This window comes from Trachymyrmex septentrionalis, unplaced genomic scaffold (assembly GCF_001594115.1).
Source record: "Trachymyrmex septentrionalis isolate Tsep2-gDNA-1 unplaced genomic scaffold, Tsep1.0 scaffold64, whole genome shotgun sequence".
NCBI classification, from domain to species: domain Eukaryota; kingdom Metazoa; phylum Arthropoda; class Insecta; order Hymenoptera; family Formicidae; genus Trachymyrmex; species Trachymyrmex septentrionalis.
In genome coordinates, this window is record NW_017305821.1 from 28,508 (window position 1) to 39,799 (window position 11,292).

Genomic DNA, 11,292 nt, shown 5'->3' on the forward strand with positions numbered 1-11,292 from the left:
GTTTGTGTGTGTGCGCGCGCGCGCGCGTGTGTGTGTGTGTGTATAAAACTCTGGAAAGGATACGGGCAGTAGCAGTCAAGCGCAGAAGACATTGCGTAAATATAATAATATATTATATCTATGAAGTGTGAAACTTCTTTATTCATTAAAACACGCTTACATATTTTGGTTCACTTTTGAGCCCTCCTCAGAGACAACACAAACTAACATGAATAAAAATTATCTTGTCATGGTAAGCTTTCCTACCTCAAGAATTTAAATGCCAAAATTAAACTCAAAAAGAGTGAAAGAAAAAGAAAAAGAAAAATGAACGAAAATAAGGAATAATAGAAATATCGAAATAGAGAATATAAAAGACTAATTTATCAAAAAAATTTAAGGTTATAATTAATTATCTCGAAAATAGACGCTCACCCTGATCACAAACTATATCGCAATCATTACTATGAATTATTCAAAAACCGATTCTTGATATTTTGGCCAGTCAGTATCAGACACAGTAAGTTACTTTTAGTTTTAGCTAATATTATTCAAGATTACAAATGGAAAACTTAACATTAAAACGCTAATCAATTCCACGAAAATAAAAGTTAAAACATACATAATAAATAAACATACATAGTAAATATACATAATCATAAATCACGCCAAAAAGACTTATTATTGCGTACGAACAACACTAACTGACTAGACGTGACAACAACTCAAGCCTTTATAGATTGTCTATGATTGGGAGATAAGCCTTGGGAAGTACCTCTATATCCGTCTGCAAATTTAATCTGTGTCTGTCTCCTGATGAATATCATCTCCAAAATCAATCTCTTTCTGTAGAGAGGCTCCTCGTCCAGTAACGATGTTCCAATTAAAATCATGTCCTTCTTGTAACCGATGCTCCGACATCTTTATGACATCACGAGTAGAGGTGTTCTATCAGATGTGGTTCTTATGCTCCATGATTCTTGACCTCAGTTGTCTATACGTCTGTAACGATGCGCTCCGAGAAACCGCATCGTTCTCAGCCGAACATCAACCGGATGCTACTGTATTACATGCAGCGATGTGGGCGCGGTGCGCCCGAATATTTTTAAAAACCGTAAACATATAGTTTCACAGGTACCAGCCGACGTTCCGTGAGAACGACCGAACGCTGCCGAGCGTTACCCGCGACAGATTTCCGTACCGTCATGCATGTGAAGGTACTGCTCGACAAGAATGTATGAACCGAATCGAGCTTCGCCGAATTCGCGGCGCTATCAAAAATCGGTCATATAAAAGACCGCGGATTTTTACAGAGAGGCTTTTTGCTCCAATTTCTATCCAACGACCAGATCCTACCGACTCGCTAGCTATCCCAATCCGCTACAAGCAGCTTCCTACAGCGAGATTCCGGCTGACACGCGTTGAGGGGATGAAGCGAACTTCGCTTCCGCTGGGCGTTTTCAGCACCTTTGGAAGCCGACTCTCTGTATCCGTCGAGTAGACGCGACGAACGGGTAAGAAGTTCTCTGCTCCCATTGGACGTTTCCGATAATCAAAAGGTACCACCCAAAATCTTATATACGCGATCGGCAGCAAGACAGGGGATAAAGTTTTCTTCGCCTCTGCCGGTTTCTCGACCACCGGTTGCGCTCACGCATACGCTCAGGTGTGCCATAGGCACATTCGAAATTTGCGACGCGCGCTTTGCGCTGCCGCGCCGCGATCATATCGGTGTGCATCCGTGTTAGTATCCGTTCCACGTTACTGCACCGCGACACCAGGACGCACCAGCGCCCGATCCCGTGTGTTCGAAATACTGAGTGCAACACGCGTTATCATTATTATATTTATTATATTATTTATTTTATTTTATTGTATTGTGTTTAGAGCTATCATACATATTGTGTTGTAAGAGTATTTTTATTTCACTTTACTACACAGTTCTATGCGTTATTTGTAAGCGTCTCTTCTCTCCGTAACGAACCTCTTTCGTTCCCGGCCCGATTAATTTGTCCGACGAGTTATTCCGCGCAACAGAAGTTAGGTTGTTTCGTCTTCACGTCTGTTCTACATAACTTGCATCGCAACTCTTACACGAAATCTTATAAACAAAATTCGACTTCTTGTCACACGTGGCAAAGGGTCCTTAATGCACCTTAATAAATTCTTGCAATTTATTAGTATTAATTATATTATAAAACGATACTCTCATACGCTTGCTATTCAATCTGCTAAACTTTTTAGTAATATCACGAACGAGAGGAACAGTGAATCACGAAGGCTATACTTTAACATTATTATCATTAACAAAACTCTTACTATTACTAGCCATAATAATTTTTTTCAAATGATTGTTATTATTCTTGTTACGTCCAAATCCTTAAAATGAGGTTAATGAGATAAGAAAGGGAAATGGAGAGGGTGTGGAAGGACGGCTAGATTCAATCTCACAGGTATACGCAGAGAGGCGAACACCTGTGAGTCGTACGCACTTTTTCGATCCCGGAATGCGGGCCAACGTCCCGAAAGGACGCTATGACACCTGTTACTGAAGGACAATGCCAATGTCGATCCTACTTTTTGGGTCAAGGAACTTAATCCTTTTGACCCGGGACTGGACCTCGTGCGATCTTAGGAATTAGAGGGAGGAATGAAGCGAAGGGTAACAAAAAAGGATGGAAAGCCAGCGATTTTCAATTACAATTAATTTACATTTATTTAAATTATGCTTACAGATATTACTAGATTTACATTATAGTAAGTAATAATGTGAAGATAAGTAAAAATATCATTATCTTTCGCAAGTTGTGTGTGTGAGTGTATGTTACGGGGAGGGCAGGTGTTCGCTCGGAAGGAATAACAAACGACTTACTTTTTGATCCACGGGATCCTGGATTGACGTTACTCGACTAGCAGGCCCGTTGTCCAAGCAAAGAACCCCAAAAAGGTGATCCAGTGATTGGTGGCTGGGTGACACAAGGCGTATGACGGGTATTGAGATGCGCGACCAATAAAGTCGGAACAGGTAAATTGGTGCGACGCGGATTGACTTTCTTCCAACTGACGCGGATTAACTATGCTGACTATTCTGAGTACACTGACTGCCCCTCTTGCAACTGACGCGGATCGATTATGATGACTATTCTGAGTACTCGGACTGACCCTCTTGCAACTGACGCAGATCGACTATGCTGACTATTCTGAGTACTCGGACTGACAAACTGTGCTTCCGCGGGACTTCTATTTATAACCCGAAAAAATGGGCGTAGTGCCCTTTATCTAAGATGCAATAGTTGCAATGTCTCGCGAGATTTATGATTTTTATAGCGTCCTGTCATTGTTGATCTAAAGTGCATCGTTAAGGGGATTTCTAGAAAAAATTATTTATGTTTTTCTCTAAAAGTCAAGATTGCTCCAGACGAATTTGTTATTCTCGCGGAAAATGTGGTTAGGTAAACAGGTGGTTATCGTCTACAAGTAGTTTTACATGCAAGACAACCTTTATCAGTCGCGAGTCCGACTTTAGATAACGTTACCGTGGAAAGTTATCTATGCGTTTTATGATTTTTTAAACGCGCCTGTTTTCCTAAGATGAAATTGTCATTCCGACGATAAACTAGGATTTTGTTATCGCGTGACTTCCATACATTTACGCAATCTTGTCACTTTTCGAGCTCGCATTAAAATTGTTATTCCTTCTTGGTTGATTGGCGTTTTACGAGTTTCGCGGAGCCCGCTCGGTCCCTCTTTTTAGATCCATTAGACCGTTATCAGCGCGCTCCACTCGAATTTCATAGACGCCGCCCGTAGTCGCGACGTGGAGTCAAATCTTTCGAAAGAAAAGAATCGTAACGTCTATAGGACGTAACATTCTCAAATATAAAGTTTAATGGATAATCATTCTCTAACAATACTTTAATAATGAAACACAAATTATCAAGATGAAATTTAGGATACGAAAGCAAAACTATCTATCAACTAATTCCGCGATTGTACCTATTTTAACGGAGAAATCGGATGCTATGATCAAAAATTCAAATATCTACCCGAAAAAGTCGGCTTGTGATTTGGATGAACCAATTGAACTCTATCAACTCATTATCCCTAATCACTGTAACATCCAAAAAATTCAATCTATCTCCCCTTACCTTCATAGTCAACTGAAGCCTAGGATGCTGAATATTAAAGATATCAAAAATGGAACTAACCGAAGACGCCAATAATATGTCGTCAACAAACCTATAATAAAAGAGTAATGGAAACCGAATCAAAGACAAAGCTCTAACCTCCAGCTTTCGCACAACTAGATCCGCGATGATGAGAGATGACAGAGAGCCCATAGAAGTTCCATAATTCTGCCTATATATAACACTATCAAAAATAAAGAAAGTAGAATCTAAAACAAACTGAACCGCTTTGATGAATTCCTCCTCCGGTAAACAACAATCTCTAGAAATAAATTACCAATGGTCTTTAATACAATCTATTGCGAAGAATGCCAATTATAATACGAAACGTTGTACTTTATGAATGCTCAATATACGATTACTTGCACATTAACTTTTAATTATTTATAAAAAGATTGAGATGACAATCGTATATCACGGAACAGATATTTCGTATAGGTCAGTCATTTGAAATCAAACCAGATGTAAACCAGAATTTTTATTACTATTTTGCGATAATTATGAACAATTATTTTTGTTTAACGTAAAATTTCTCTCATACTTGCGTATAACTCTCGATTATACTTCAAATGTCACATGAGTCATAAAAAAGCAACGTTAATAAATACTCTCATGCAGATAACGTAATTCATACACATCCTACTTTTATAATTAATATAATTTGCGTAATTAAATAATTTAATTAATTTTTTTTTCGTGCATATTTTGTGATATAATGAAAAATTGAGTGTAACTTTGAAACTATTTATCATTAATAAAAAAAATATTTCCCTTTTTGATTAATCTCTAGCTCATTCCATTAACTCTAATAATGTCTTATTGATATTGTAATAAGAGATTCAGCCCTTTTATCTGCCCTGAATTTATTCTGCAATGTGGTCATAAACGTGCGCTTGATATTCATTTCTAAAAATCAACCGATAATTGCATAGTAATATAGAAAATCGCTGTATATTACATTTATCAGATGATATTTTTCCTTTTACGAGTACACCTTGACGTGATGAGAAAGTTCAGTATTCGGAGGATACACGAAAAGAATGGTTTTTCTTAAATATCTAAAAATTTTCCGATCTATCCGATTAATCTATTGAGGCACAATATTGGACCAATATTGTCCCGTCCTACTAGCGCAGGATGGACGAGTTCTGTATGGATGTGTCCTGGGCCACTTCGAATGCTGCTAAGTGCGTCCGTGGATAGCAGGTGGCACCGAGAAGTATCGTCATTCGATCATAGATATATTTATAGAGATTGGAACGTTGATGACAAGTCTCATTACTAAGACGGCGTCTAGGGGATGCTTTCCTAGGTGGGCAGTGGGGAAATTAAACTAGGACTTTCTAGAGGCTGGTGCTTCATTAAAGGCATGGACTCCTTCTCCTGTGGGTGGCTCTGTGGATAGCCATGTTAAGATGATAGATAGGACGTTCAGGGAGTTCTCCGACCTGGCCATATGGGCGATGTAATGGCTGCCGTAGACGCACGCGTAGGCAATTCCTTTCTCCCGAACGAGCGTGAGTTGTGAGCGGAGCTTCGCGAGGCGAGGAGGGATCCGAGAAGGGCTATAAAGCAATTTAAATCGCGTCTTTGAAGGGAGCTTCTCGAAACTCTAGAGTCCGACCCGTGCTCTATAGAGTGGTGATAAGCAGGCTATCGGGAGGCATCTTTTCATTAGTGGAGATTCTTCCTACGGGTACTGTAAGGGAGATAATGCGGGTCTTTTTTTTCCAGCTGCCAGCCGATGGGAGTAAGTGCATTTTCGTCTGGCAGGAAAATTTGGCAGTTTCTAGTGCGGAGGTTCTGGAGGCCTGGGCCAGAGTCCCATCTGGGAGTGCGCCTGAACGTAATAATTAGGCGAGTCATCAGGGGAACGGCGCACTTACTCGCCGATATGTTAGCGCGCACCTTTATTGTTTTTCTTGAGAAGGGCCGCTTTCCTTCCTGAAAGGTCGCGAGGCTGGTCCTCCTCAAAAAGCCGAATAAGTCAATCTTGTTTCCTCCTTGGGCCTATTTGTCTGTTGAGTGAGATGGGCAAACTTTTCGAGAGGATTTTGTGCCGTTTACACATCTATTTGTACTCCGTCGATGATCTTTTTGACAACCAGTTTGGTTTTCGGATGGCCATTCGACGATAGACAATTTGGCGTCTGAGAGAGTGGGTGGATATGGGCGTGCACGATGGAGGGGTGTGTTGGACATCGCCAATGCCTTCAACTCCCTGGCCGGTAAGCCCGTTCAGCCCTAGAATCTAAGGAAGTTTCGAGGTATCTTAGGCGAGTGTTGGATGATACCTGTCCAATAGGTCGCTATGTTATGTTAATCGCGATAATTCCTTTACGAGGTCACCCATGACTTGCGGCGTTCCGCAGGGTTCGGTCTTAAAATCGACCCTGGAACATAGGATAACTCCATTTTACGTCTGGGGTTTCCGGTGAGCTGCTCCACTATATGCTACGCCGACGATACCCTTATTGTGACAACGGGCCTTTCGTTTAAGGAGGCTCTGGTGCGGGACTAGGGCTGGCTATGTCGTTCGGCAAGACGGAGGTAGTCATCTTTCCATGAAGCATTCCTTCGGGGGAAGGGGCAGTGGTCTCTATAGAGTCTACTTTAAAATACCTAGATCCTGGATTCAAGGTGGACTTTCGGGATCACTTTTGCCTCCTCCTCCCTAGGGCTTGGAGGATGGCCGCCACTATTGGCAGACTTACTGCTAATATCGGTGGACCGTGGAAGGGCAAGCGTCGCGTCTATGTTGGTGGTCCTTTATGGAGCACCGATTTGAGTGCAAACCATGGACGAGGACCAGCGCAGGCGTCATACGATGGAGCAGCTTATGCGGCGACTATCACTCAGGGTGACAAAAGCCTATCGCACCGTCTCCCACGAAGCTACGGCCATCTTGGCGAGATCGGTGCCGTTTAGGTTTGTGGCGGATCGCCTGAAACGGGCATACCTGCGCAGGAGGAAGATCATCCGGAGAGATGGATCCATTCTAAGCCTAGGATCTTATTCGAGAGATGGAGAGACTATCTGTTTAGTCTTCCTCGCTGAAGAGGAACATCACCGAAGAGACTCCGGACTACGCCTCAATGGCGGAAGCGCGCAGGTCATATCGCTCTTTTTAACTTGTCGCCTGCACCTATTACTTACGTCCTTTTAGTGCCGCTCTTGTTTTACAGAGAAAACGGAGGCTGCCGAGTCAGGATAAAGTAGCTTCTCAAGAGGACAACCAGCTAAAACATTCATCGAGAAAACGGCAAACTCGAGCTTGAACCCAAGGAACTGCCTCAAGCAGGAAGAGCTCCATGTGAGACAAGAGAAGACTACCCGAGCGATATTCGGATTCCGCGCCAAGTCGCGGAAAGCTACGTCGCTACCCCACGCGATTTGCGGTCGCACGGCGCCACTATCGGCCAATCAGGCGCCGGGAGGCCTTGCTCCCGAAAAGCATCGTGGCCTGTGCATACTCCGCCGGAGCCTGCCGAAATCACTTATGTTATGGCACGATCCTTGGGCAGATTGTGAGAGGACGCCGGATCCATTGAGAGCGAGTTAAGAGTTGCCGATTATTAACGTAAGCCGAGCGGAGATAGAGAAAGAAGCAGAAAGGAGTTATTGAAAGGATGAGAAAAAGGAGTCGTCGGTGAGATAAGCGTAGAAATTCTGTAAACCACCGATCCGTGACAACGTAACCTCAAACGAATAACATGTGTCGAATTCGAGTCGAAAGACTGAGGCTCGTACAGGGAGCTACCGCGAGTAATTAATCTTTTAGCTGTTCACTCGAATCACATAGATTATTGTATGCAATCCGCGTAAAGCTTGCCGCCCTCTCGCCACAGCGAAGTCACCGCGTCTCGTTAATGTGATTGTATGTTAACTCGCCATCTTGCATTGCCGCCGTTTGAGTCGCGTTTCGTGTAAGGTAGAGAAAAGCTTTGTACGATATCTGGCGGAAAGCCACGATTATTGCTATAAATGCTGATTGACTGATGAATTTGTGATAACTCTCGCGACAATCACCTGTTCACGTTCCGGGTATTCTTTTGTACTGACTCGATCACGTCCAATCATAATGAGCTCATATTCGCGCCGAGACGAATTATTCTCACTACGGGGAACATACGTGCGTACTTGAGTAGACGCTTGTAATCGTTCTCTTTAGTACTAATTAAATATATGTTTATCATTTTCTTACTATTAAAAGGAAGTAGTTCTTATTTGTTTTCTTGCCTTCCGATTCATTCCCGCTCCGAATCACCCACTCCCGCTGTCCGTGCGGGGCTGAGCAGTCGATTGTTGTCCGTCGCATTAAAGAAATATTGAGAATAATTATTCAAAATTTAGAAGAGTAACAAAGAACGGCACGCTTGTACTTGGTGTCCAACTTAAGTTAAGAAAGAATTCGCGATAATTCAGTGAATAGCTATCGACTTAGAGTAACTATCGACTTTTGTCAAAATAAAATAATTGGCTGTCGAATTGCGATCAGCAACAAAGTTGTGCCGTCAGTCGAGACTATGGTCACAAATAATACCGTGGAAAGTAAAATATAATATCATGTGTGAACACAAGATTTAGTTAAAAATAATATCTAGGAGTTATATGATTCATGTCTGCCTTTTGAAATACAGGGTTGGCCATATTCGACGGAAAGATCCATATTCGACGGAAAGATGTGGCAACACTGTAACTCGCCATGCAGGCTCAAGGCGATCATTTAAGAGATATCATATTCAACAAATAATGTACACAAATCTCCTTGAACCATATTAAATGACTTTTACAATGAAAAGCAAAAAATGTGTTTTTTTTCCCATGATTAACAAAAAAACATCTTTCCGTCGAATATGGCCAACCCATTATCCTTTAATCTTTATTATAACGTAAGAATCTCTTATGTAATTGCATGTTTTTGTGAAAAATAAAATATAACATGAACAAAGCGACAAAATGAGAACAAAGAAGTTATAAAAACATTAATGCTAAATTTATTATACGTTAAATAAAGTAATATCACTTTACCTTTATTTTCTTCAATTATTAATTTTGCTTTCTAAATCGATCATCTTTTGTCAGAAACTTGAAAACATTTTCTGCATATACTCACTGCCCGCTTTATTGCTTCTCACACTTATTTGTATACATGTTATTAATGAAATAATAACAAAAATTTTAATGTAGAGTTCATGTCACGATTTATTGATCTCGCTTTTTTATAAGACATATCTTACGATTATTAATTATTCTTATTTATCTCAGTGCACTGACTTTAGCCTAATCTCTTATAACTTATCCATATGTAGTAACTGAATTTTATATATAATACCGGTTAAAGTAGTAACATGTAAGATTTAATATACATTTTATTAAAAAATAGAAGAATTTTATTATACGATTTTAAAATATTTATTTTAAAATCGCGTTCAGAGTTTTGCATAACTTAAAATATTTAATTTTGAAGTAATAAATTATATAAAAAATGATTCTAATAATATACAAAATGTGATAGGGATATATTTATATTAATGTGAGAGAAAATTATCCCTTTCGGATCTTATATCATTTATCTGAATTTCTCATCTGCGCATGCTTTAAGATGAGATTTAACAACGAATCATTCGAATCGTTAAAAATACGTACATGGGTCTTAAATTTTATCGGATGATAATTGATTTAGTAATTTTCAGTCATTTATTCTTAAATTAAAGTTTGTTGATTACATTATAAAGTCTGTATTAAGAAATTTAATCTAGTTTTGAATATTTGAATTTTCTAATATTTGAAAAGTCAAAACAGTCAGTCACGTTGTTAATATAAAAAATTTTTAATTTACGTTTATTATTAATCGCATATTTAGATTTTTAATTTTGAATAAACGCAAATAAAAAATAACGCGAAATTTATTTATATGTTAATAGAGTTATTATTATTATTATTGTTCGCATTAATATTTGATCAATTTTGTTAATATGATGGCCCCTTCGCGACGCGATCGTGTTTCGTGCATCGTACAAAAGCGTAAAATCTTATTGTCACTGATGTTAGTCAGCAGCAGTCAGTACCAAAAAGGAGTATTTCTTTTGTCGATTTCTAACATATAAAGCCAGAAGCAACGAAAGGTTCAATCTGGCCAGAAGAAAGAAGAGAATTTATACGAAGATAGGTTGATATACGAGGTGTGATCAAAAAGTAAGGTGACTTTTCATTTTTATAAAAAAATATTCATTTATTCATCCAAAATTATGTTATCCCCTTCAAAATAATCCCCCTCTGATACAATGCACTTGTGCCAGCGCTTTTTCCAGTCGTCAAAACACTTTTGAAATGCACTTTTGGGTATTGCCTTGAGCTCCTCCAGCGATGCAGCCTTAATCTCCTCAATCGTCGCAAATCTTCGTCCTTTCATGGGCCTTTTCAATTTTGGGAAGAGGAAAAAGTCGCAGGGGGCCAAGTCTGGTGAATACGGTGGCTGAGGCATGATGATAGTATTGTTTTTGGCCAAAAAACTACTCACTAGTAACGACGTTTTGGAACGCAGTTTTGGAACGAATTTCGCTGACACACGTGTCATACCCAAAACATCCGTTAAAATTGATTGGCATGAGCCAAACGATATGTTAAGATCATCAGCTATTTCTCTAATCGTGATTCGACGATTTTTCAACACAATTTCTTTCACTTCCTGAACATTTTCGTCGGTTTTTGACGTGCTGGGGCGTCCAGAGCGAGGTTCATCGTTAACATTTTCTCGGCCCTCTTGGAATAACTTATACCATTTATAAACATTTTTTTTACTCAAAGTTGCCTCACCGTACGCCACTGTCAACATTTCAAGAGTTTTTGAACACTTAATACCATTTTTTACACAAAAATTAATACAAACTCTCTGCTCTATTATTTTCAAAAGCAAAAAATCGCCGAGCACGCAAACACGAGTCTAACCTTTATGCCTCTCACATAAAAACAACACATGCTATATAGCAAAACTGTGAACATATGATCGTGACGAGTGTACCAACACAACAAAAAAAAATTGTTTTAATTAGAGTGTACAGAGTGCGCAAAATTCAAAAAGTCACCTTACTTTTTGATCACACCTCGTATAACATCAATCTAA

At 39.7% G+C, this 11,292-nt stretch overlaps 2 protein-coding genes across 2 annotated transcripts; one reads left to right on the top strand and one right to left on the bottom strand.

The window, feature by feature from the left end:
- The first annotated feature begins 6,854 nt into the window (after nucleotides 1-6,854).
- Nucleotides 6,855-7,444, top strand: LOC108753074. The gene is given in 3 exon segments (XM_018494421.1): nucleotides 6,855-6,925; nucleotides 6,927-7,278; nucleotides 7,352-7,444. Coding segments are annotated over 3 exon segments (516 nt in total).
- A 2,932-nt stretch (nucleotides 7,445-10,376) lies between these two features.
- On the bottom strand, nucleotides 10,377-11,019 carry LOC108753080 (putative uncharacterized protein FLJ37770). Its single transcript, XM_018494424.1, has one exon. It carries the CDS (start codon nucleotides 11,002-11,004, stop codon nucleotides 10,402-10,404), a length of 603 nt encoding a protein of 200 aa, XP_018349926.1. The 5' UTR covers nucleotides 11,005-11,019; the 3' UTR covers nucleotides 10,377-10,401.
- Nucleotides 11,020-11,292: the final 273 nt, after the last annotated feature.

Coding starts and splice junctions, on each gene's coding strand:
- LOC108753080 (XM_018494424.1), bottom strand. CDS start 11,004: ATGTTGACAGTGGCGTACGGTGAGGCAACTTTGAGTAAAAAAAATGTT.